This window comes from Dermacentor albipictus, chromosome 2, assembly GCF_038994185.2.
Source record: "Dermacentor albipictus isolate Rhodes 1998 colony chromosome 2, USDA_Dalb.pri_finalv2, whole genome shotgun sequence".
NCBI lineage: Eukaryota > Metazoa > Arthropoda > Arachnida > Ixodida > Ixodidae > Dermacentor > Dermacentor albipictus.
This window is the reverse complement of record NC_091822.1, coordinates 15490654-15517982: the sequence shown is the minus strand read 5'-3', so window position 1 is coordinate 15517982 and position 27329 is coordinate 15490654. Positions and strand designations below refer to the sequence as shown.

At 46.7% G+C, this 27329-nt stretch overlaps 1 protein-coding gene across 3 annotated transcripts in view; it reads left to right on the top strand.

Annotated features, from left to right (window-relative positions):
* Positions 1-4560: 4560 nt before the first annotated feature.
* The window catches only part of LOC135910894 (2-Hydroxyacid oxidase 1-like), a 173561-nt gene continuing 150792 nt past the window's right edge, over positions 4561-27329 (top strand). The window contains exons 1-2 of one of the 3 annotated variants that reach the window (XM_065442957.2): positions 4561-4883; positions 18336-18493. In XM_065442957.2, coding sequence (XP_065299029.1) covers positions 4711-4883; positions 18336-18493 — 331 coding nt within the window. In that variant the 5' untranslated portion in view covers positions 4561-4710. Of the gene's footprint in view, positions 4884-17414; positions 17556-18335; positions 18494-27329 lie in introns of those variants that run through there. The other 2 variants (XM_065442956.2, XM_065442959.2) reach the window with 2 other exon arrangements.

Here is a 27329-nt window from a genome sequence, read left to right as displayed (position 1 = left end):
GTGCGATACCACCTAGCGGACTAAACCAAAATATATGCAGCCTAAATTAGTTTTCTTCTCTCGCATGAAATTTCCGAGGCAGAATATATGTTGCAAAAGTAAAATTTTTTTTCTTAGATTACGTGTTTAATTATTAAAGCATCACAAACATTCTGCACGTAATATATCGCCCCCAATCGAAGCCCAAACTGGTGACGCAAATTTCCGGGGCTTGGCTCGCTCGTTTATTGGCTGTGCTCTCCCTCCCGTTCTCACAAATCTTGTGGACGGCCCACTTTGTGACGCCGCAGCCAGACCGAACGAACGGAAAAGCGAGCTATTTGCTCGATCGCACCCCAGGGCACGCACGCTATTTTAACCAGTCGAAGACAACGCCGCTCGCGAGAGCGCTCCAGAGTGCTCAGAAACGACCAGCCGAAGATAGCATCGGAAAAGTTTGCACCCTTTGAGCCGTATCTTGCCACACAACGATAAACGTCATCTCTCTTGCCCGCACTTCCTTTCTTTAACGCTGCGAGCCCGGTACTTCCCAGTAAAGAACGGTATGCGCGTTATCAGCGTGAGATAGCATTGCTGACAGGAAAGCAGCGGGCGCGGCGTTTTCAAGAAAGGAAACGCCAGCAAGGCATATGACGATTATCGTTGTGCGGCCGATATACACCCCAAAGAGTATAAGCTTTATTTAGAGTGTACTCTCAGACAGAGGTCCATTTGTGACGTTCGCGTACGACTTGTCACGTCACGACACCGCTCGCTACTACCCCTTCTATCTCCTGTTTGGTTGTGACCTGACATTGCTATTCGACATGCTCCTGCCAACTGCTCTCCAGTACCTATCTGAGTACGCTCGCGACGCTATAGCTGCAGCCACCAAGGCACGCCAGATCGCCCGCCGTCGCCTTTCTGAGTCGCAGGCAAGACAGAAGACTCTTCATGTCCAGTTCCCTGCCGGCGACCTCGTCCTCCTTTGAACTTCTTCACGGCGTGTGGGCCTCTCGGAAAAACTGCTCTCCAGGTACTCTGGCCATTACCGCGTCGTCCGACAGCTCAGTGATGTGACTTATGAAGTAGCTCCAGCTGATTCTTCTCCATCGTCCATGGATATCGGCCACGTGGGCCGTCTCATGCGGCCGCCATCTAGAAGGCACCGGGTCGGCGCTTTCGCCGCCGGGGGTTATGTCGCGGTGCCACGAGAGGGACAGACGGTCGCCAACAAGGCGAAACAGACGACGCAGTGGGGGTTTGCAATATATATATATGTACGGTAAAGCTAGTGAACCATCACGTTTGTTGACGTGCGGTGAAGGATGGATGAAGCCGTGGACAGGTAGTTTGGTAAATAACATTAGGGCTATACACTGTCTCATACGCTACACAAGCAGAAGGGCGCACACGTCACACAGTAACTAAAATACATGCTACACATGCATGCTAAGTCCTTAAGAGGAAGCTATAGCTCGGGCCCAACTCCAACGCGACCTATTCAAATACATGTAAAAACGCAAAAACGTTTTTCTGAGATAACCCCTGGACCGATTTTAATGAAATTTGTTGCATTTGAGAGATAAAGTTAAATCCTGGGGACTGTTGGAAGCGGAACTTTGATTTAGGGCTTGAATTCTGTTAAAAAGATTTTCAAAAATTGAGAAGCTTGAAAAAAAATAGAAGCACGAAGTTTACAAACTAATAGCTCAGCATTATGCTATGTTCAGACTACGTTCGTAAGGCGCCGATTTTTCGTAACATACGTAAGCGGAAGCGCAACAAGCGTATGCGTCTAGTTCAGACTGCGAACGTAAAGGTACCAACGTGCGCAATTCTCGCAAAAATCGTAGGTGAGAGTGTTAAAGGGTCGGCAACATTTACGACTGTTAAGTTACGACCGTTGCGACACAGCCAATGACCGATAAGCTTTCGGCTTTCAACAACCGGTGACGACACTTCCGTCCTCCCGTCTGCAGACAGCTCCGGGCGCGGGAAGTGCCATTCCGCCATTCCGTGCGCACGATTGGCTGTGTTCGTGAAAATTTTTGCAGTGCGCCTTGCGAGACTGTTTTCAGTTCATCTGGTTTATCCGCCGAGGACATCGATGGCCGCAGATGCGTGCTCCGAACTTCGATGAGTGGTCTCATTAGGTTTTCAAGGAAGCGGAACTGCTGGGGCGACATGCGCATGATGTTATGAAACATCGCAGCGTCACCAACTCGGAGCTTGGCGAAAAGGTTGTGAAAATCGCCGTCCACGGCCCTGTCGAGAAATACTTGCCGCACCCAAACCCTTCTGCGTCGCCTTCGTAGTCTTTGGGCGATTGAATACATGACTATAAGTTTGTTTTGAGCGTGAATTTCTTCGATCTCGGCCAGCGCTCGCATGTTGGCAAGAGCCATATTGGACCGCTGGTGACGTCGATTCTGCAGCTCCAAATTTGATTGGCCTGTTGTAAAAGCCGTAATTTAAGCAGCAGTAAATGTGAACAAAGGTGCCGGCTTAAGTGCCGTAACGTTTTTTACAGCCGTTACGCTCGATACGCCAAAAGAGCTGTTGCGCGCGTTACGACCGTAGTGTGAACACAGCATTAGGAACAGATATCACGGTTCTATGAACGGCATCCATTAGGTCATTCAAAGCGGAAAATTTTCATATGTCATTTTACATCTTACGTGAATTTGTTACGTTGTTTACAAGGGTTCTGCAAAAGTTGTAATTACATATTCATAAAAATTTTGTTATATTCATGTGTAAGATGTCCAATTTGTCCGCTTTAGATGTGCTATTAGGTTCAATTCAAAGAATTGCGATGTCATTTTTCCTTGCTGAGTTACGGAGTTGTAAACTTGATAGTTTCGTTCTCTGAAAATTTGCGATTTTTGCCAATCTTTAACAAAAAATTGAAGCCGTAAATCGAAAATTCGAAACCAACACTCACTAGATTTTAAGTTTTTCTTTTAAATGCAACAAACCTTGTCAAATTTGGTGCAGTAGTTGCCGAGGAAAACGAATTCTCCTTTTACATGTATTTAGATAGGAGCACCGGAGCTAAAGCTTCCCCTTACACTAAAAGTTCTTGCTCGCGCTCACGTCCTCGTTGCCTTCAGTACGACGCGCCAGTGACGGGACGATTTGGTCGTTGAGAAGAACCCAGCGTGTCGACTTGCCGAAGTGCTGGGTGAGCAGTGGCGGTGGCGCGAACGTTCGGGAACGGCGAGAGATCAGATCGACCGGGAACGGTACTGGCCGGGAACAGTCGCGGGCAGGTGGTGGCCATACTGGACACCGACATCCGCCGGGGCGCGAGCGGTCAGGAGGGTGCCCAGCGGTTCACCCGGGCAGCCCTCTCGGTATACCTCGGCTTCTCGAACGCCGTGTCGAATCAGTCTTCGTCCTGCCTCCGCGGCGCTGCAGCCACCTCTTCCTTTATTCTGTCCTTGCCGCCGCCACCTTGTGCTTTCTTCTTGTCCGCGACGCGCCGCACAGGTAGTCAATGTCGTCGTCGTGTTTCCCCACAATATATATGTGTGTGTGTGTGTGTGTGTGTGTGTGTGTGTGTGTGTGTGTGTGTGTGTGTGTTTGTGTGTGTGTACCCGCCGTGGTTGCTCAGTGGCTATGGTGTCGGGCTACTGAGCACGAGGTCGCGGGATCGAATCCCGGCCACGGCGGCCGCATTTCGATGGGGGCGAAATGCGAAAACACGTGTGTACTTAGATTTAGGTCCACGATAAAGAACCCCGGGTGGTCGAAATTTCCGGAGTCCCCCACTACGGCGTGCCTCATAATCAGAAAGTGGTTTTGGCACGTAAAGCTCCATAATTCAATTTAATTCAATATATGTGTGTGTGTTTGCTAAGAGACAGAGAGTGGGAGATTTAAAAACAACAAGCCAACGACACTTATGAAAAAGGGGACCGGCCTCTGTCCATGTCCCCTGTGCGCTCTGACAAAGGCAGGTCCCTCGGCCGAAACGTCTTTAACATATATATTATGTGCGTGTGTGTGTTACTCGTAAAGAAAACGGAGTTGAAATAATGTGGGCGCCGAGACTTCAAATTCATCTCAATTCCAGCCAGCGGACTGCACAGATGGACCCTCCTTGACCTTTACAAAAAGGATGAAGGCTCATTTGGGGATGATGACCTGCAGTTTTAGAAGCAGTGTTTTCAACAGTATATAAATAAGTATAGCCTAAACATAAAAATTGCTTCCAGTAATGCAGTGGTTCCAATAAATTAGTCAGCGAAACTTCTGATATCCCTCAGCATACAACTCCTTTTCATTTCATAACATAAGGCGAAGGCTGAACCGGTGGCAACAACGTTGCTGCTTCGCCCACATAGCAAATGAGTGGTGAGCGAATAAAACTTACCGGATTCAAAACTGCAAAAAAAAGTTTTGCAGCCAGAATTTTTTGTACACAGATTCTGTCAGTCATTTCTGTGCTATGAATACGGCGGCTCAAGACGTGAGATAAATATGACCAGATAGAAAAATAAACAGCGCCTCGTGGTGACGGCGTCATCGCTGACGGCGGTGCCATAAGTGGGAATGGCTGAGTGCTGCAGATAGCAACCAAGCTGAGGTGCCTGACGTTCCGACCGTCTCCTATCAAGTCACGCCGATATCGAGAACGGCACAGCGATTTCACAGACCTCGCCAGACGTCGTAGACAGAGATAATACTCGGCGTGAAGCTGCCCGCCATCAGTTCAGCGGGGGCATGGAAAACTGCCGCGGCGAAGCCCGCGATCGCGGCGGCGACGACATGGTGCTGACACTGGCGGACGCCGAGCGCCTCGGCACGGCATGCATGAGCAGCATGGCCCGCGGTTACTACCAGAGCGGAGCAGACGAGCAGCAGACCCTCGGCGAGAACACCCGGGCCTACCGCAGGTCAGTTCTGTGCCGGTGTGGCACCACGTCGCAGACGCTGATTCGCATTGGCTGTCTCTCAAAGTCTGAGTGGCGACGCTGGAAATACTTTTTTCGATCGTTTAGTACTCACTCGCTGTATCTTATTTACTGCTTTCCCCAAAATGGCATGTGGGGTTTTTGGTAAGATGTATCATTACAACTTTAGAACAGTACAATAAAGAGGGTGAAAACTAAGCCGGTGTAACACTAGGGTGGTACGAAAACCAACCCGAAACCAGCAGAGGGAAAACTGGGAGCCAAAAAGAACAAAGGATACCCCGATAATATGCACCCCTAAAACAGAGAAACTTACAATTATATAAAATAAAAAGTACATAAAGTTTTGTAAAAGCTAGTAGGATATCTTTTTCTCTTGTAGTATTAATTGCAATGGTTAATACGAGCAGAGGTACAGCTGCCTTTTGGTCATTTGCGCGGTATATGCGTAAGCACGCTCGGAGTGCATCAAAGCGGTGAGCAATAACACCTAAAACTCTGAGCGAGGCACCGAATAAGTTGGCCACAGGTAATATGCCCGGCTGCCTTGCGGTCATTCTTCTTCAGATGAGGCAAGTCCTGAGGGAGATTTAGTTTCAAGAAAATAGTCGCGCCAGCGCTTCAGAACCGACATGCTTGCCTTTCACAAGCTAAGTACCAAGATGATTGCATGGTACGTCACGATAAAAAGTTGCTACAAGCTATTGAATGTTCGAAGAGCATGGATGAAGGTCGTTCTTCAATATCTGAGGATGATACATTGCCTACATTGCCTACACTCAACGCCTTGACTTATCTAATTGGCTGACAAGATGCGAGGAGCACGCTCAAGTGGAAAGGGATTCTAGGAAATCGATAACCGGATGTAGTGGGAAGTGCCGGCGTTTGCAATGGGTCCGCTTTCGCTTACTTAGCTTGCGGTGGCTGGTGGAAAATCGCTGCGGCATGCAACAGAAGCTTAAGAATGACGCTAAAACGGATCCTGAGCAAAGAATAGTTGGCAGAACGAGGTCGTAAACATGCCGAAAGTGCTCCAAAACGTTACGCGGCCACGCAATGAATTTTATTATACGCATATAACCCATGCTCTCCGGCAGGTGTGAGTAGCCAGTGCCTGAGCGATCGGTGGCAGCCATCTTTTATTCCTTTCGAAATGGGGCAGCCTGCAGCTATTCAGAAGAAAATTCCGTTTTGTTCGCCATATTAATGCATCTTTAAAGCGTGCACGTCACTTTGACGCAGTGAGATTTCGCGGCTCTGTGACGTACCTCACAGGCAGATGAAGTGGGTGCAGCCCATAAACTTGTGACCAATATAGCAGGGAAGAAGTTTGGGCGTGTTGGTGGGATATATACAGACTGGGATACATAGCGCAAAAAATGACACAGGGACAAGCAGGAAAACAGGACGAGCGCTAACTTTTTACAATTCATTTATTGCAGCTGGCGAGTATATATATATATACTCAATGGGACGTCACTGCAATAGACACACTGAAGGGAAGGAGGAAAACAGTCATGTGACTACTATGCCCCAAAATTCAAGCTCTTTCCTTGATAAAAGTATAGACGGCATGCTAACGCACTCGTCACGTGCTCTGGCTATCTCAGCTGCTTACATAATTTCCCTCGTAATCTTATTCCTGTGGCGATAGACAACAACAGTTTGTTTTAAGAGCGGGAAGCATGTTGACTTTGCGTCACATTTTCTACAATGGGCAGCCAGATGCCCATCTATTGCGATGCTCTCCACTTTGTTACTATGCTCCGCCAGACGCCGAAGCCGAACGACCAATAGCCGAAGGCTAATGGCGAAAAGACATCGAAGGAGAAATAATCTTTTTTCGGTACAATCATGCATAATCAGTGTGTACATGTCATATCAGATGGGGCGCTATCGCCGTTTTCATGACGTCACGTGACCGACAGGCGAAGTGGGGTCGGTCCAAAAAGTGTTTCACCAGTCAATAATATTTGGGGTTTTACGTGCCAAAACCACTTTCTGATTATGAGGCACGCCGTAGTGGAGGACTCCGGAAATTTTGACCACCTGGGCTTCTTTAACGTGCACCTAAATCTAAGCACACGGGTATTTTCGCATTTCGCCCCCATCGAAATGCGGCCGCCGTGGCCGGGATTCGATCCCGCGACCTCGTGCTCAGCAGCCCCACACCATAGCCACTGAGCAACCACGGCGGGTGTGTTTCACCAGTCAAGGAGGGCTTATTGCAGAATTGGAATATAAACGTTTGGAATAGCTTTACGTTATAGCGCCCCAGATATCGCCGCACCGAGGCAGGAGGGGGCGACTTCACCGTGACCGTGGTGCGTCTCGAAATGCAGCCGGGTGGCCACGTTACGGGCGCCAATGTGGAAACAACGCTCTCCAGCAGTCCAAGCCAGCAGGCCGTGCCCGAGAGGGCGTAGCCACCTTGTTCTTTTTCTTGTTCCCCTAGTGAAATGGCGCAACGCATACTAAGTCATCGGCCATGAATAGGGCGGCGAAAAAACTGTTATTTTTTAACAAATTAAGGTGAAATTAAATGAGTATCTTGCAAATGGGATTTAGGGTGTCTATTGTTAGAGATATGAATATTCAAAATTCTAAGTATTCAATAAAAATAATTATGGCATCATAATAAGTGTTAAGAACAATTCCAGCATGCAATTCTTTTTGCATCACGCAGGAAGATGTACAAGGCTTCACAGAAGTTCCTGTCGCTGTAACCCAGTACGCCCCAAGGAATCAGATTAAAGGAAGAGTCAAATTCAAGCCAAGCTTCTGGAAGGGTCCTTCTAAAAATCTTTTTCTTTGAATACTTAAAAGGCGCCATGTTAAAAAGAAGTGATGCTGAGATGCACTCTTATGGCGCAAAGGACACAAAGGGGATGTAACCAGGCCAGACTTCTGGAGGTAAACGTTCAGTGGGCGGAGTCGGCATGTTCCTCGTCATCCACTTCTCCCGCCACTGGTTCCTATGTGGATGATCACGGCGGCATTCCCGTAAAGCTCAAGAAATCCGTACAACATACTTGGACCTATGCGGCTACTATACCGCTTTCAATGCAGAAAAGTGCACGTGGTCCGAGGCAGAAATTAACCACGTACATATTTGCTCAAAGAGTAAGAATCCTGTTTAAATAAACAGGCAATAACTGATTCAGGAACATTCGGGTAGAGAAGTAGCGGCTCTATAAGCAAAGTGAAAGTTGCTGGTAACCTTTATTTTCAAGGGCACAGCATTCCAAGTTATCACCAAGCCAACAAACTGTAGTTTTCGTTCAGCGTACTCATTGGTCTAGTTAGGAGAGTGTACGTAACCGTTACTTGTCGATCATTTGCACATAAGGAGTTCGATACGATCTTGCTAATGGGGAAATTCGTTTGAGTCATCACCATCATCATCAGCCTGGTTACGGCCACTGCAGGGCAAAAGCCTCTCCCATACTTGTCCAACTACTCCGGCCATGTACTGATTGTGGCCATGTTGTCCCTGCAAACTTTTTAATCTCATCCACCCACCTAACTTTCTCCCGCCCCCTGCTACGCTTCCCTTCCCTTGGAATCCAGTCCATAACCCTTAATGACCATCGGTTATCTTCCCTCCTCATTACATGTCCTGCCCATGCCCATTTCTTTTTCTTGATTTCTTGATTTCATTAACTCACTTTTGTTCTCTCACCCAATCTGCTCTTTTCTTATCCCTTAACGTTACACCTATCATTCTTCTTTCCATAGCTCGTTGCGTCGTCCTAAATTTAAGTAGAACCCTTTTCTTACGCCTCCAGATTTCTGCCCCGTACCTGAGTACTGGTAAGACAGCTGTTATACACTTATTCTTGAGGGATAATGGCAACGTGCTGTTCATGATCTGAGAATTCCTGCGAAACGCACCCCAGCCCATTCTTATTCTTCTGATTATTTCCGTCTCATGATCCGGAATCGCGGTCACTACCTGTTCGAAGTAGATGTATTCCCTTACCACTCCCAGTGCCTCGCTACCTATCGCAAGCTGCTGCTCTCTGCCGAGACTGTTAAACATTACTTTAGTTTTCTGCAGATTAATTTTTAGGCTCACTCTTCTGCTTTGCCTCTCCAGGTCAATGAGCATGTATTACAGTTGGTCCCCTGAGTTACTAAGCAAGGCGATATCATCAGCGAATCGCAAGTTACTAAGATATTCTCCATTAACTCTTATCCCCAATTCTTTCCAATCCAGGTCTCAGAATACCTCCTGTAAACACGCTGTGAATATAGCATTGGAGAGATTGTATCTCCCTGCCTGACGCCTTTCTTTATTGGGATTTTGTTGCTTTCTTTGTGGAGGACTACGGTGGCTTTGGAGCTGCTATAGATATGTTTCAGTATTTTTACATACGGCTCGTCAACACCCTGATTCCAGAATGCCTCCATGACTGCTGAGGTTTCGACTGAATAAATGCTTTCTCGTAATCAATGAAAGCTATATGTAAGGGTTAGTTATATTACGCACATTTCTCTATCACCTGATTGATAGTGTGAAATCGTCTATTGTTGAGTAGCCTTTAGCCGTTTGAGCACTTAACTTAGATTTATTGATAGCAAAAGAAAGATTAGTTACCTTGCATGTAAGTATACATGTACAGCTCAAGGAAGATAGGAAATCCCTTATAGAAAAACATCAAGATATAATGAAGGAATTGAACTCTACGGAGCAGTAGAATCAAAAACAAACTCATTATGGCACACAATTTTGTTTCTTTTTCATCTACATTTAGCAACAGTGAAGAAGGAAAACGCAAGCGTGAAAGAAAGAAGGACGAGTCGAGTACCACAGTTATTCATTAAACAGGTACGCAAACGAAATACAAAAGTACAAGAACAGCAGCGTGTTGTTGAAGCACATTGAAAACGCAATCAAAATAGTAAGGAGCTATATATACATCGTCAACATTGTTGGATTTCAAACCATTGGACGACGCTTCTGTGTTGTGACGCGTTGGGGTACGTGCAGAGACCGTCTAATCTACAGCTAATCAACCAGACAACTTTTCGCGGATACGCTGCATAGCAAAACTTTTGGGACTGTTGAGCTAAAGTTGCCCAATGTCTTCGTTGCTCTGGACTCAAAAATCTATGTGCTGCCTATACAGGTGCTGCACGGACGCTTACTAGGACCAAGGGTGACGAACCAATGAAGACTACATGTAGCAGAAATAATGCAGTGATTACGCAAACAAGTGGATTGAACGTGAATCATGAAGTGCAAGCCTATCGGTCTTCACGCAAGTGCTCAGAATGTGATGGGCCGTTAATGGTCTTGCTGGAAGCTTTCGACGAAACAAGTTATTTGATGCCCTCGGAATAAAATTAGGCAATGCTCGCTTCTCTGGCAAATGACTTTGTTCAAATACACTCCTCTAGCAGGCCAGCTGGCACAAACAACCCGCACCCGCCGCTATTAGCCTCTCACGGATGCTCTTTGTACACTGAGCGGATAATCCTAGCTACCTGTGAGCAGCCTCCGGCGTCCCTGTGCGCCAGGAACGCACCTTATTCGTAATCACGTGCGGACTAACCTACCCGTTGAGCGACGAAATGACCTGTCGGAATTTTTTCAACAAAGTGTAGTTTACAGAAGATATACCCGATTTGTGGGAGGTATCATGAGTGGTTCTGAAGTTGGAAGGCCGGAAGGAATCTTGCCGTCCTGAGCTCACGCATACCGTCACTGCTGACCTCACATGCAGTGAAACTAATGAAACATGTGACGTATACAAGACACTTGGCACGTAGAGGCGGGCCGGAAACTATCGTTGTGCATGTCTGAATTAGGTGAAAGGTCCAAGCTCGTCATGACAACAATTAAAGTGATGCCATAGGCATATCTTGTGGTGTACAACAGGGTACTCTGCGATCTCCCGTGGTATTTACCATCAACATGGATAATAGCCTGCATTGCGACAGCTTTGTCATGGTCTGCTTTGTCATGCTCTGCCACGTTAACCGAGGGGCACGATGTTTATTAGTCATATCATGAGAAGCCAACCCTCCTGAAAGAACTTAGCAACAAAGGCTTCATGGTAAAGTTTCAGTGAATTCCTTTCCATATTGTTATTGCTCTCAACGAACAAGCTTATATGCTCTTGCACATGCAGCGCTTTCTCATTCTCAGAAATTAATGGCCCCAAAGTTAAAATTTAATTCAAATTTGACGTCCCTAGTCACATTGGGTCACTTTAATTTCAACCGGATGCGCTCAGCGTAAGGAAGCGATTTTGTCAAAAGGAAGTGTCACCTCTCTACCGATAAGGAGATTATCTGCTCAGATGCCAGCATGGTTATTTGAGACGGAGCACATCGATTTTCCGAACTTAAATGCATGCGACGAGGCAGGAGACATTGAACCCTTTCAGTGGTCGTGGCAAAAATTCCAAGAAGGAGGACATACTTTCCTCGAGAATCCGCAAAAGAAGGGCCTTGAGCATGCGCGCCTACAACACCTGCGTTGCCGGAAGAGTAAGTTACGCCCACGAAAGAAGCTTCACGTCTTCTTTATGCAAGAGAGGCTGGTTTTATAGATATGCGGTGAAATATCGCAGTAATATTGAAATTGAGGTGTGGGCCTAGCAGCTCCTGACTTTGAACGCCAGGCTAAACCCACAGGCTGCTACTAGTAGTTCATCTTAAGACACTTTTGCGACTTCAGTAAAGGTGTTAAGTGAGCTTCATGTGAGCAGAACATTTTGAAAACCTATTTGGAACATTTTAAGGACTGTAACTAATTGTGTAAGACGGGGATTGGACAAGACAAAAGAACAAAGAGGAACACATTTCAAGTGCAAACTACAAAATGGTATACTGATAACTGAGGCGGGCAATACCTTATACTTTGAGCCGAACTCATCGAGCAAAACCGCACAACTAGATTTCTTTCTCCGAGAGCAAGTCACACGTTCGGCTTGCGCGTTTGCTTTCTGCCTCGAAGTTCGAGTAATACCGCATCTGCCAAACCCTGATTCGGAGGATGGAGGCGACCAGTTGATACATTCAGAAACAGAGTACTAAATGAGCCATATGATGGTTTTAAATACTTGCAAAAGGAATGTTTCACGAAGGCTGTATTTCATCCACAAGCACTTAAGTTCGACCTCAAGTTGTCCGTAAAGTTCCCCCCGCTTTCACTAAATGTGGTTATGGCGTCATTTGTAGTTACGATAGGGCAGTGTGCTTAATTTGGCGGAGATCCTAAAGTCAGCTCATAATGCTCCGAAGTACTTCACTAAGTAACTTGTTCCAAAGGCCGAAATTACCCGCGTTTCTTTAAAGGGACACTAAAGCGAAACAATTAATCAGTTTAGACTAATGAAGCATTGTTTGAAAACCCTGCAGGCAATCATTAAAAAAAATAGTTTGATTATTAGGTGAGAAAATGAAAGTCCAAGTATCAGTGTTTGAATTTCGCGCCGAAACCCCCGCGCCGTTACGTCAGCGTGACGTCAGGGATTCCAAAGTATGTTTTCGCATTTGTATCGCGTTGGCTGAATAAAGGTTTCAGAAACTTGCCATGTTTAATATTTGGTTCCTTTAGAACACAATGTAGTTAATCTGTACCGCTGTATATAATTAGGAGGCCCTAGAAGATGCCATCGAAATCCAAGACGTCACAGCCCCCAGGTGCGGGAATTTAAGTAGGCGTCGCCACCCGTATTTCGTTCTTGCGCTTTTTCTGGCTTACCAAACGTCTTATCGTTGTAACAGTGGTGTTTTTGGTGTTTTAGAACGGTAATTTACTGATGCAGAAGAAATCATTTTTCATTTTCATCATCATCATCATCACCATCATCATCAGCCTGGTTACGCCCACTGCAGGGCAAAGGCCTCTCCCATATTTCTCCAACAACCCCGGTCATGTACTAATTGTGGCCATGCCGTCCCTGCAAACTTCTTAATCTCATCCGCCCACCTAACTTTCTGCCACCCGCTGCTACCCTTCCCTTCCCTTGGGATCCAGTCCGTAACCCTTAATGACCATCGGTTATCTTCCCTCCTCATTATATGTCCTGCCCATGCCCATTTCTTTTTCTTGATTTCTTGATTTCATTAACTCACGTTTGTTCTCTCACCCAATCTGCTCTTTTCTTATCCCTTAACGTTACACCTATCATTCTTCTTTCCATAGCTCGTTGCGTCGTCCTAAATTTAAGTAGAACCCTTTTCTTAGGCCTCCAGATTTCTGCCCCGTACGTGAGTACTGGTAAGACACAGCTGTTATACACTTTTCTCTTGAGGGATAATGGCAACCTGCTGTTCATGATCTGAGAATGCCGGCCAAACGCACCCCAGCCCATTCTTATTCTTCTGATTATTTCCGTCTCATGATCCGGATCCGCAGTGACTACCTGCCCTAAGTAGATGTATTCTCTTACGACTTCCAGTGCCTCGCTGCCTATTGTAAATTGCTGTTCTCTTCCGAGACTGTTAAACGTTACTTTAGTTTTCTGTAGATTAATTTTTAGACCCACTCTACTGCTTTGCCTCTCCAGGTCAGTGAGCATGCATTGCAGTTGGTCCCCTGAGTTACTAAGCAAGGCAATATCATCAGCGAATCGCAAGTTACTAATGTATTCTCCATTACCTTTTATCCCCATTTCTTTCCAATCCAGGTCTCTGAATACCTCCTGTAAACACGCTGTGAATAGCATTGGCGAGATCGTATCTCCCTGCCTGACGCCTTTCGTTATTGGGAGTTTGTTGCTTTCTTTATGGAGGACTACGGTGGCTGTGGAGTCGCTATAAATATCTTTCAGTATATTTACATACGGCTCGTCTACACCCTGATTCCGTAATGCCTCCATGACTGCTGAGGTTTCGACAGAATCAAATGCTTTCTCGTAATCAATGAAAGCTATATATAATGGTTGGTTATATTCCGCACATTTCTCTATCACCTGATTGATAGTGTGAATATCGTCTATTGTTGAGTAGCCTTTACGGAATCCTGCCTGGTCCTTTGCTTGACAGAAGTCTAAGGTGTTCCTGATTCTATTTGCGATTACCATAGTAAATAGTTCGTAGGCAACTGACAGTAAGCTGATCAGTCTATAATTTTTCAAGTCTTTCGCGTCGCCTTTCTTATAGATTAGGATTATGTTAGCGTTTTTCCAAGATTCCGGTACGCTCGACGTTATGAGGCATTGCGTATACAGGGTGGCCAGTTTCTCTAGAACAATTTGCCCACCATCCTTCAACAAATCTGCTGTTACCTGATCCTCCCCAGCTGCCTTCCCCCTTTGCATATCTCCCAAGGCTTTCTTTACTTCTTCCGGCGTTACCTGTGGAATTTCGAATTCCTCTAGACTATTTTCTCTTCCATTGTCCTCGTGGGTGCCACTGGTACTGTATAAATCTCTATAGAACTCCTCAGCCACTTGAACTATCTCATCCATATTAGTAATGATATTGCCGGCTTTGTCTCTTAACGCATACATCTGATTCTTGCCAATTCCTAGTTTCTTCTTCACTGTTTTTAGGCTTCCTCCGTTCCTGAGAGCATGTTCAATTAAATCCATATTATACTTCCTTATGTCAGCTGTCTTACGCTGGTTGATTAACTTCGAAAGTTCTGTCAGTTCTATTCTAGCTGTAGGGTTAGAGGCTTTCATACATTGGCGTTTCTTGATCAGATCTTTCGTCTCCTGCGATAGTTTACTGGTATCCTGCCTAATGGAGTTACCACCGACTTCCATTCCACACTCCTTAATGATGCCCACAAGATTGTCGTTCATTGCTTCAACACTAAGGTCCTCTTCCTGAGTTAAAGCCGAATACCTGTTCTGTAGCTTGATCTATAATTCCACTATTTTCCCTCTTACCGCTAACTCATTGATCGGCTTCTTATGTACCAGTTTCTTCCGTTCCCTTCCAAGGTCTAGGCTAATTCGAGTTCTTACCATCCTGTGGTCACTGCAGCGAACCTTGCCGAGCACGTCCACATCTTGTATGATGCCAGGGTTAGCGCAGAGTATGAAGTCTATTTCATTTCTAGTCTCGCCGTTCGGACTCCTCCATGTCCACTTTCGGCTATCCCGCTTGCGGAAGAAGGTACTCATTATACTCATATTATTCTGTTCCGCAAACTCTACTAATAACTCTCCCCTGATATTCCTAGTGCCTATGCCATATTCCCCCACTGCCTTGTCTCCAGCCTGCTTCTTGCCTACCTTGGCATTAAAGTCGCCCATTAGTATAGTGTATTTAGTTTTCACCCTACCCATCGCCGATTCTACGTCTTCATAGAAGCTTTCGACTTCCTGGTCATCATGACTGGATGTAGGGGCGTACACCTGTACAATCTTCATTTTGTACCTCTTATTAAGTTTGACAACAAGACCTGCCACCCTCTCATTAATGCTGTAGAATTCCTGTATGTTACCAGCTATATTCTTATTAATCAGGAATCCGACGCCTAGTTCTCTTCTCTCCGCTAAGCCCCGGTAGCACTTTAGTGTCCCTTTAAATTTCGCGTCGGCATTACCGGTAACGTGCCCATTATTTTCGATAAAAAGCTGCCCAGTTTAGTTCGACGAGGACACCGAAGAAAACAGTTACCAACAATTCATGCTGAATGAAAACAGATAAAAGAACGTCAGCTAGCATTGTTTTCAATTCTTCTGATTCTCATAGTAACGTGAAAGTTTCCCTCGCACAGGAAACAGTTCAAGTTAGTGTCTGGCATAGTTCCTTCAAGGCTTTGGAAAGCATTATGGGTAACAACGGTATGACGCTCTGGAATGCTTGAATAGTATCTTTCTGCAAAGGCGGTAATTACCCTAGAAATCGACGAGTTCAGTACAACAGCATTTTTTTCTGTCCTCGATTCATGTGTGATGTGAACCACATGTGGGTCACTTGTCCTATTTCTCTGGTGCGTCGCGACTGAGTCACCAAGAGCTGTTCTTCTCTGAAACTTTCTCAGCGTAGAAAAAGAGGGCCCCACGACGCATCATATTAGAAGAAAAAACAAGATTTTTTTTCCCCTCGAAATGGTTTCCGAGCAAGATGTCGCTTTTGCATTGCGTGAAAGCCCTGCATAGCCACACAGGGCAGTAGCTATAGTTACCAATCGGTGACCCGCACGCATTGATCGTGTGTTTAGCATGTGTCGTTCCTCATCCAAACTGAAGGCTGAGCGAGTTGGTGTGTTTTCTATACCTATTCTGTCCCGTTGCAAATAAAATGTTGGTTTCAAGTCAGCGCCCGCGTCTGTCATTGCTTTGCTCGTCCAGGTCTTTTTCGCGCTGATTTGTTCAGCTATAGCGTTCCACACAAACAATAGAATTCCTACTTTAACCACTTCATGCTTCACAACAGCGTGCTTCACATAGTTCAATGAGCTTGCAGGAGAAATGCCGCTACATGCATCGTACAATGCACAAAGATTGGAAGCAGACTAGTAATCGGTAATCATTCTCAAACCCATGTGGTTAACCTGCACTCCTAAAACTTTCCATGTATTTAACTAATGCAATGGCCCCTATTTCTGGTAAATAATAAATCAGTTTTATTTTCAGTGCTCCAATAAACTGGGGTAACTTTTTAGGCGCATCTTATAAGACCTTTAAACGGGTTCGTAACGGTGGTTTAGCAGTTTTTATTTACTCCCATTTGAAAAACACACTTCAAAACTTGCGTGCACATGGTCCTTCACAATTGCCATACTTCGTTAAACTAAGAACTTTCTGAGTTATATATTTTTAAGATAACATGAAAACTGAATTAAAACGCTTTTGAGCGCTTCTATAGTCGCATTAAAAGCTTCGCTGCAAAAAAAAAAGTATTGTTGACCACCTAGTGTTTAGAGCGCTGGGTTTCTGTGCCTCAAGGCAAACGTCCGATGCCACTGTAGCTCATCCATTTCGTTTATTACGACAGCCGTTGGTGGACACTGCACGCGCATTTTTGCCGTCGCCGTCATGTTCCGTATCCAGTCCAAGGGCGATAACACCGTCGCCGCGCGACGTGCTCCGGCAGCTACTGCGCATGTCGCAACAGGGCGCAAGGGCGACTGACGATCGCGGCTCATTCTCACGAACGGGGGAAAGCGCGGAGGCAGTGCTGGCGGGGGGGCTTCGACTCTGCCAACACGTGCGTAGATTACATAGTTTTAGTTACACGTACGTAGAGGCTTTGCGTACGTAGAGCTTCTACGTGTCAGCAGTGCGCATGCGTAGAACGTAGCGGGCGCGCGCGCTTCACGGACGTACGTGAGATTCAATTCTTTGCGTGCGTTTCTTGCGCACGTAGACAGCTTCGCGCGAGAGTTCCGCGAGATCACGAAGAAGCGATAGCGGGCCGCGCGCGCGCAGACGGCTTGCATCGAAACACGGCGACAGGATTGGCTACCGCCGTGTTCACAGTTCCCAATAGATGTAGCTACGGCGTCCCTCTTGGCATGCGTCGCGTACGTGTAGCTAAAAGCGTTTAAGATGGCGTGCACGTAAGGTACATAGGCTTTTCACGTTTTCGTACGTGACGCCTCTAATTACGTGTAACGAAAACTATCTACTGCCCGGCCGCGCGCGCCGTATTTGGAAAGGGATCTGCTCACGGCTTATACCGGTGTGCACGCGGGGTTCTCACGGCTCTTGCGTTGAAACGATAGACCGCACGAAGGTGACCTTGCTCGCTGGCCCTGCCGCGCTTGCTGACACCAGCCCTTCCACAGCGAGTGTCCACCCTCATCGAGTGTAATATGTTCATGTTAGCTTGTGCGCGCTGACACCATGCTTCTTAATTCAGTTAGCAAGCGAATGTTCCCAAGTTTATGCGGCCGATAAAAGTACTATCCTTACTTTGCATAGCTGTCTAATAATATTGTATCGCAATCGATGCTTCGCTTTTCGGAAGAAACTGCGTGTTTTCTGTAACAGAAGTCCTGAATGAGGCGCGGCAGAAACCTACCTACCAGCCTGCTTACTGCAACGTGCAGTGTAGATGAGGTGAAGAATGCTTCATATTAAATTTTAGCTTTATTATGTATTCTCGGTCTTCTTTATTTCAAATCGTGTTTAAAATTTTTCACCGCGTTATGTACTAGGAACGAAGGAAGGCGTCTGCCGGTGCTTTTTTGCCTGGAGACACACCAACGTAAGCCATGGTCATGGCGAATCCCCTTTCTCTTACCATTGGCTAGGCATTCGCCCTTTCATACTAGGCATCACTCTCAAGACCACCAAGATAACTTCGCTACTAAGGTGAGATGAAGGGTAGCTTAACAATAGGACACTACTCACTTGTTATGAAGAAGGAGAATGAGTCAGAAATGGTTACCCGTCAAGCCTGAACGGGCCAGGATGGACGCCGCCATGTCGAACCATGACGTAGTTTTCGTTCCGTTCTGATACCGGCCGGAGACGTAAACCCGTTAGGCGACATTCATGCATTTCTTCGCAGGCTTCGACTGCTTCCTCGGATGCTGCGAGACGTGAGCCGTCGGGAGCTGAGCGTTACGCTGCTGGGCGGCCGTGAACGGCTCTCTTTCCCTGTGGGAATCGCACCCAGCGCCATGCAAAAGATGGCGCACCCGGATGGAGAGGCAGCCACTGCTAGAGGTGAGGGGTACACGCCATTCATTGACAGAAATGCGAGCACCGCGAAGAGAATTGTATCATTATGCGCCACCTGGCCGGTTTGCTGGCACTTGTAGTCGTATGAATGACAGATTAGGCACTACGGATACGCAGGTATTAGAAAGGCGCCAATCTCGACTCCTTTGTGGCAGTGGTCATGTAGGCACTATGATGCATACGCTGACGAGTATTTACATCCTGTTGATAAACTGCATGGATGCTTTATATATCTGTCGACTTGCTTGCGTTCTTTTTTTTTGGGGGGGGGGGGGGGGGGGGACCAATAGTATGTTCAGTACTTTGAAACGCCAAACTTTGCAATGTGGATTCTGCCTGTAGCCAGACTCGTACCCCTTATCTAGACATTGTTTACACGCTAAAACCACGAAAATCTATCTGCTGCTGCATTTTTGCTGGTTTTATTATGCTCTAACTTAGAAAAAATAAATTTCTTCCTAGATTTCTTTATGTTTGCGATACTTGTCGGTCTTAACAAAATTGTTTTGCCAGCCACTTTATCAGTCTACATGCTTAGTCTATGCGTGCGTGCGCGCAGAGGTGGGTGCGTGTGAATCTGAAGTGTGAACGCGCGTGTTCGTGCCTAAACATGCATGCGTTTGAACGTCTGTGCGTCTGAGCGTAAGTATGTGTGCGACAATTTCTTCCCTTACATCCGTTCGCGGAGACAAATGTGCAACGCGGTTTAAACCTTTCTCGTGATCCACGAGACAACGAATGACATTGAATGCACAGCATTCTCTCCTTCTTAAAGCGTAACAGACTCGAAGAAAAAAAGTAGCGCCCTTGACGTCCACACCACGCGCCTGCATTTCGTCACGACGGCACTGTCAACGTAGGCGTTGCCCCACGAGGCCTAACATCCGTGTTCCCCCTTCCGGCAGCGCAATGTTTCACTGCCTGCTGTGGTAACCACCAGGGTGCACATACGGCTGATATTTCTCGCAGACTGTCGCTAATTACCTTTTTAATTTATTGCCTTAGGCCACCTATTTCAATGTACGAAATATAGCAGCTGAGTTATCACGGCGTATCAACTTGAAATGTCTTCTCTAGGCAGCCCAAGTTAAGAGAAAATAATTATCAAATTGTCTGACGATGCGAAATACTGTTCTAGGTACTTTATCAAGGAACCTCTATTTTATTCATTGAAGCACAAAAGCAACTGAAACAACAATGCATTTCGAAGGACACTTGGAAAACTAATTCCTCGGAACTGGTGTTCTCCAGGGAATTCGTTCCAAGTGGATACGCAGTGCGTACTCAGCGGCTATAATTCGTAGATTGAAATATGTGGCGTAAAGTAATAAATTAAGAAGGTCGTTGGCGTAATTATGTTAATTGCTCGATTGAATATTTTGATTTGTCATAAATGGGATAGTCGCCTCATCTAATTATTTACATCAGGGGTTGGAATTGCGCTATCTCCCTAAATAATGTTTATAAAAATTGGTGTAGCTAAAAAGAAAACAATCTGTATATAGCACCACGCCGCCGCCTCAGTAGCTTGACTTGATTACAAGAGACACAAACTAATAACTTCTAATGTGCACGAATTCTCCACTTTTTATCCATGTCTCAGATAGCACTATAACATCACATTTGACACTTTGTCGTCTTGTAGGAGTTACCATTTCTTTATAACATTGGTTTAAGCTTCTCACATCACAGTTCAAGAGGCGAAGCAGTGCGCAGCTGCTATATCTAAACGTATACGGCATAACAGTGTCCATGAGCGCGCTGTTGCTCGCAGTCAGTGTATTAAGACGAATTACACAATCTTGAGTAGGCCGGAAGTAGAAGCAATGTGAGCTGTGCCAGCAGGATCCACTTCCGCGCACAACTTTCTGTGGCAATGAAGGGACGGACGCAAAGAGCGCGCGAGTGAATGAAGTCCTAGATCGCGTCGCAGATCCGCGTTAGCTTAAGCTAGGTCTAAGCAAAAAATAAGCACCATGATTACAACAGACAAATAAGACAAAACACACCACTGAGTATATAGGTTCGCCCATTTTGCGTCTTTTCCATTTTGCGTGTTGGCAAATGCAAAGCCGTCGTACGTTTAAGCTGCGTCGATTCGGCGTCTGTTTTCATCCACGTTCCTGACTCTTTCTAAAGATTCTCATCTTGCACTGTGCTCCTATGACTTGAAAGTAGGCCCAACCCATGTTACCTTGCACTGCCTCATTCGCATTTTTGCCGTGAGCTCCCCGCGGGCCTACCTGCAGTTCGAAACACGCCACCTGACCGAAAACTGACAAGCTGAACCGCGACAAAGTAATACAGAAATGAAAGGCGCAGTGGGGCTTGAGCCAACCGACTCGCGCTGACGTTATCAGTGATTTTCGACAACGGTGTTTCAGAGCGCTCGGTCATCGATTTTATGCGCTGTTGGCGCCGCAACCTAATTCATATTCCTACGACCCTGAGCTCTGCGACTGTGTTATGGAAACAGCGCTTTTGGAACAACGTTTATCTATCTGAAGTGCTGCCTTGTGAAGCGTCAATAAATTCCCGATAGCAAACAAATCGCTGCACTGGTTTCATCACGAGACTCCTCTACTGTGATTTCAATTATACGGGCACTCCAGACGCATTTCTACCATATGCGTCACCGTCGCGGTCGCCGTGAGGTTCCAATAAAGTCCAAGGGCAATAATGTCGTCGCCGTGCGCGATATGCTGTTTGTGCGAGGGTGAACCGCTGATCACGGCTCGTTCTCGTCCGTGAGAGAAGGGGAGGGAGGGGGGGGGGGGGTAGCGTTCTACTACGGATGGCTACGCGCGTTTTCCCGGGCCGCTGTATCTTGAAAGCCATCTGCGACGGGGACCGAGTCTGTGTTTTTCCAGCTTAGTTGGCGTTGCTGCGAGAGGCAGCACGAACCTCCATTCGCTCGCTGCTGCTGCCGCGCTTCCTCGCTACAGCGTTTTGACAGCAAATTCCCGTGGTCGTCGAGGGAGATGTGTTCATGTTTGCTTGTGCGTGGGTGTCACCATGCTTGTTAATTTATTTAGTATGCGTAGAATTGCAAGTTTTTACGGGCGATAAAACTACTATCCTTACTTCGTATAGCTGTCCACTAATTTCCCTTCACAATTCATGTTTCGCCTTACGGGCGCAACTGCGGCTTTTTTCAATGACCAAAAACGGCCTCCAAAATTCGAGTGTTCTCCATAGAATCCGGTACTTCAAACTTCGCTTCCAATTTGACAAGGTTTTTCTGCGGTAAATAATGGTGCCTCTTGCATGAGATGTCGATCTATGAGCATAGAACACATTGCCTCAGGAGATTTTTGAAATGTGGCCTCCATGATTAGTTATTTGATAAAAACGGCGTTTTCCCATAGAATACGCGCATGTGTTTAGCAGCAACCGCTAGAGGCATGTTTTGCGATATCAAGGAGGAAAAAGAAAGAAAATATTAAGGAGATGTTGCAAAAATGATAGAACAAAAAGCATATCTAACATCCCTGATTAAGTCAAGGAGGCTAGGTGTGCAATTGTCGCCATCCAGTTTCAAATAAGATGCCAGTTATTCATCGTCAAGCAAGGAATAAAGGTGAAAGTGACCGTGGGTGGTCAGAAATACGTAAGAAAAAGAAGGCCGCATCAGGAATATCTTGGAACCACATTAACAAATTAGGCAGGAAGTCTGGAACAGTAGAGGAACCTATTCTATACGAAGGAGGCAAGCTGAGAGGGCTCGCGGCATTAGATTTCATCCAAAAAGTAACAGCCCTATGATTTAAAGGCAACAACGAGATGGATTACGAGATAAAAAAAGTGTATGAACCAGGGCCGGACGGAAAACGAGCTAAGGCTGAGAAATATTAGCTGGAAAAAAGTGCAACAGGAAGTTCTTAAACGCGCAGCCATAGGGATAGGCGAGGTTCATTAACTAGCACTGAAAAATGAGGAAGAACTGTTGAAAGCATTAGAAAACAACGCTCAGGCTAGGTGAATACCTGGCGATTGGCGACAAATTATATTATATTTATTCATAGAAGTGACACGAAAGAAGTTGTAATTCCCTCATATAGACAGTTGACTATTACATGAGATATATACAGGTAAGCAACGCAGGGATTGAAATTAAAAACTGGAAGCACGAGCAGAACATAATGGTGCATTGGAAGAACGCTTGAATGGATTGAGAATTCACTCATATACATGCAAGGTCTAGCTAATATCTGTGGGCAATGACGTTGACATTTAGGGTTGATGGTTGGCGTTTAAAATTAGGTTTTATGTAATTCAATCAAAGCAATGAGCATACATTGCAATACAAGGCCAGGAAACACCTAGGGCAACCAAGAAGATACAAATAGCTCGGTGTACGCGTAAACGAAGGCATATATGGGAACATAGGAAAAAATTAATAATAGCAGGGGCAATAGAAATGTGGTTATAATGAGCCACAAGACGTTATGGTAATACACTAGGTACGATGTGCTCCGGAGTATGTGGGAAGGTGTGATGGTTCCATGACTTGTATTTCGAAATGCAGTAGTTTGGTTCAAGTCCGGCGTACGATCAGGACTCGAATGCAACTAATGGTCAGCAGTAGCAATGAAAAATAATGAAATTGTCCATCTCAAGAGACCATATAGAATTCGCCGAACTCTCCGAACTGATAAACAAGCAGAAAATAAGGGATACCCGAAATTATAGCGTTAGGAAGACTGAGGAAGCAGTAAAAAATGGACGCAGCATGAAATCACTGAGAATGAAACTTAACACGAGACAAACCAAGATGAATGCACTGAAAGATAAACAGGGTAATATCATCAGCAATTTCGAAGGTACAGTAAAAGCAGTGGAAGAATTTTACAATTTTTACGCGGAGGAGCTATGACACCTCCATTCGAAGTAATAATGAACAAGTTACAGAGACTCCTTCTATAACTAACAATGAGCTTAGAAGGGCCTTGCAAGACATGAAACGGGGAAAAGCAGCAGGAGAATATGGAATAACAGTCGATTTAATTAAACATGGAGGAGACATAATGGTTGAAAACCTGGCGGCCCTCTACATGAACTCTCCATTGACTTGAAAGGTCCCAGAGAACTCGAAGAATGCCAACATTATCCTAACCCGCAGAAAGAAAGATGTTAAAGAATGACAAATTCGCCGTTCCGCCGAAACGGCGAAGCACCGATTGCGACACCAAATTAGTAGATACCTGTGCGTAGTAAGCACAGCAGTTTTATCGGTCGTATTAACTAGTAAACATTCGCTTACTAACTAAATTAACAACGATAGAATATGTAAGCGTGACACCGCGAGGACGTAGAAAGAAACACACGGTGACAGCGCTGTCTTTGTGTGTCTGCTTCTTTTTATACGTACTTGTCCCCTCGCGCTTACACAAACTATCCTGGATTCAAACCAACTGGCCCGTCAAAATGTTTTAACTAAATTAGCCGACACGGTGTCACGCGCGCACGTGTAAACATGAACACACATCACTCGATGACAGCGGAAACTGTCTGTGAAAGCGCTGGAGTTAGGAATCGTGGCAGGAGCGGAGAGCCAATTGACCTCCGTGCATCTGTCGCTTCAATGCATACGAAACGTCGAAATCTCAGCGCACACGATGCTACCGGCACTACGGGCGCTCTGCAAGCATCGCAGATTGCTTTGAAGATGAGGCCCGCGCGGGCGCGCACTTTGGCCACGTCGTAGACCACTTTCAAGGCACACGAGCGCCGGCAACGCATCCCTATGGCGTCCGTGCCGCGACCATGCCAAATCCACACGAACGAAATCTGCTCATTCGAGCAGATAGCCAGGCTGCATGCAGGGCACTCGAAGCCAGAAACGTTTCCGCGGCACTACACTCACCATTAACAACGCACTTCAACGCACACCCTAACATTAGAGTGCGGATTCACTGGATTCCGAGTCACACAGGGATCAGAGGGAACGAAGTGGCACATGCCGCATCCCGCGCAAATCTCCCGGGCCCTCCTCTGTGGTGGCCGGACCCACTGAGTCTGAATGAGCAATATGCCTTCGCGCGGGCGGAAAGGCGCGAAAAACTTTATGATTTACTAAACAACTCCATGAAGTATCCACAAGCGGATACACACATGAATCGAAAAGAGGCGGTACTATGGAGGCGTGCACAGACGCACTCTCTCTTGTCCCCACCCTTCCAACACTACATACGAGGTTTGCCTGGCAAACCTGCTTGCATGGCATGTGGCGGCTTCCCGGATAATGCTCACATTCGGTGGAATTGTCCGGGGAGCCGTCTCGCTATTCAGCTAGCCTTGCCAAACTCTCACCCACCCGTAGACCTACGACACTTGAGGAGTGGCTGGCGGACTCCTCCTCCGACTACGTACGTGCCATGACCGAGCTCATCACGACGCTCGGCTTGGCAGACAACTAGAACAAAGCGGGCGAACCCGGACCGGGGTTCTTGAATAAAGTTTATTCTCTCTCTCTCTCTCTATGGCGTCCGCCAAAGGCGTCGACTACGGCGTCCGCGATTCGCGTGGCCAACGCCGTAGTAGACGCCGCGATTGTGTCCACTCTGCATCACCGAAGCACCGTAGCAGCCACCGGAAAAGAATGCCCCTCTTCCCTCGCCTTACCCCCTGCCTCACGCGCCACAGGAGAGGCCACGCATCCGGGTCACTTTCCTCGCTCGCGCACGCGAGATTCAACCGCGTTCGCCGGCTCACTCTCACAAGCTTTCACTCATACAGAAGCTCACGGCAACGGCGATGGCAGAAATTCGCCTGGAGTGGCCATATAATTGGCGTCGCAATAAAATTTTAGGCTCATCAGCTTACTCCCAGTATTATATCATGACGAAGTTATTCTTTAGTTGAATGCTGGCACCCTTGTCTCTGCATTTGCGTTTTGTTTCTTTACAAATTCTGGGAGCTGCCGCTCCCTCGTTGCGGCAATGAACGAAGATCCCTCGGAGGCCCTTCCTGGCGCTCAGCTGCGTGGTCGGCTTACGTCCATGAAAAGTGTGAGCAACTCAAGCGACACAGACAGCGAGGCAACCGAGTAGTACTCGGGCAGCTACGACTCCTCGGACGGCGACTTCACGGTTGTCATGAGCCGAACTGCAAAACGAAGACTGCTCCAGACATCATCGCCAGCAAGAGTTTCAACCGTGAAGGCCGCAGCGCTGGCCGCACATTTTTTTCCTGCCCGTGGAACCTATTACCAAATTGCGGCTGCTGAACAGGCCGGTTATTTCTTTGTAACTCGAGCGCAATGCACCGAAAGAAATCAAAGACGTGAGAATAAACTCTCGGAAGAATATCCTGGCTGTAGACGTTTTAAATTGTAGCGCACTACATAGACTTCGGAATGTCACGGAAACCGACAAAGTAAAAGTGCGGTCAGTGATAACTAATGGCACTGTTGGCGTGATTTATGACGTTGACATTTTCATTCTGGCCGACGACTTGCCGATATTAATAAAGCCAGCAACAGAAGGCACTGTCATCACGCATCTCGCCAGATTGGAAACATGCTGCATGAAGGTTGTGTTTGAGGGAGACTGCCTTTCCTCTCACATCAAAGTTGGCCACGTCGATCATACATTTCGACCTTACATACCGAAGCCCCTGCAATGCCACATGTTCTTGAAGACTGGCGATGTAGCGTCTTTTTGAACAATGTTTTGTGCCCTCGGTGCGCTGAATCCCATTCAGAAGACACCGGCTGCGCGACTGCTCTGTAGTGCCTTAATTGCCATGTATGGTGCCCACGAAACCTCATCGAGGACTGCCCGCGGCTCCGGAAAGAACTCGAGGTTCTGAAGCCCATGGTTCGGGACCATTCGATACACAGCGACGCTGCCGCTACACTTAGGCGGTGACGGCACCACCACGCAAGAGCGCAACGAAACGCCGCAACAAGCAGCACGCCGTCTTCCGCCAAGGTGGCTGCTGCGTTAACACGGCTTGGCACCATGAAAGTTACCGCGAAAATGATTAAAGTGGCAAAGCTCGATCATCCTGCAGAGTGGCCCACACTTACACGAGCACAACCTGCCATGGAGACGCCTCGAATACCGCCGCAATTATCACCCTTACAAACCCCGGATGCAACGACGGCTGATTATAGCCAGGATATAATAATCTTGCGGTCACTAGGATTTTATGTTGCTCTACTAAGCAACATAAAAACACCGTCGGCGCAGAGCACGCAGCAGGTACTGGACACCCTGGGTCCAGTGCTTGCGCATTTAGGGTAAAGCAATGGCCCACCAGATGCCACCGTTTCGAGAGGAGGCGCAGTATGCATCTGTCTAATGCTAGAGGACTTAAGTAGCGTACGTCTGACTTTCGACCATTTCTATTCGTGAATCAGTTTCCAATTACTGTCATTTGGGAGTCAAATCACTTATTTTTCATCAGACTGTCCGGGTATGAGTGAATTATGTCCTCCACTCATGGGCAATGCATCAGGATTGTCGTTTTTATACACCGTGACTTGACACATGTTTGTCATCCAATGTCACCTGAAAATGATAACCAATACGTGTGCTTGACTGTGAAGAAGAGCAAGGTCACTTTAACAATTCTGGGGGCCTACTTATCACGATCAAGTCGTCTAAACTTCGAGCGCTTACGGGAAATTTTGACGACTACACAGCCGTGGGTGATCACTGGAGATTTCAGTCCCTAACACTACCATTGTGGAAGCTCCAAGATTAGCTAGAGAGGCAGAAGATTGGTGTCCATTGCCTCTCAGCGAGAACTTAGTTAAATGATGGAAGCCCCAGCTATCTGTGAGAAACAGCGTATAGTAGCTGCCTAGACCTTA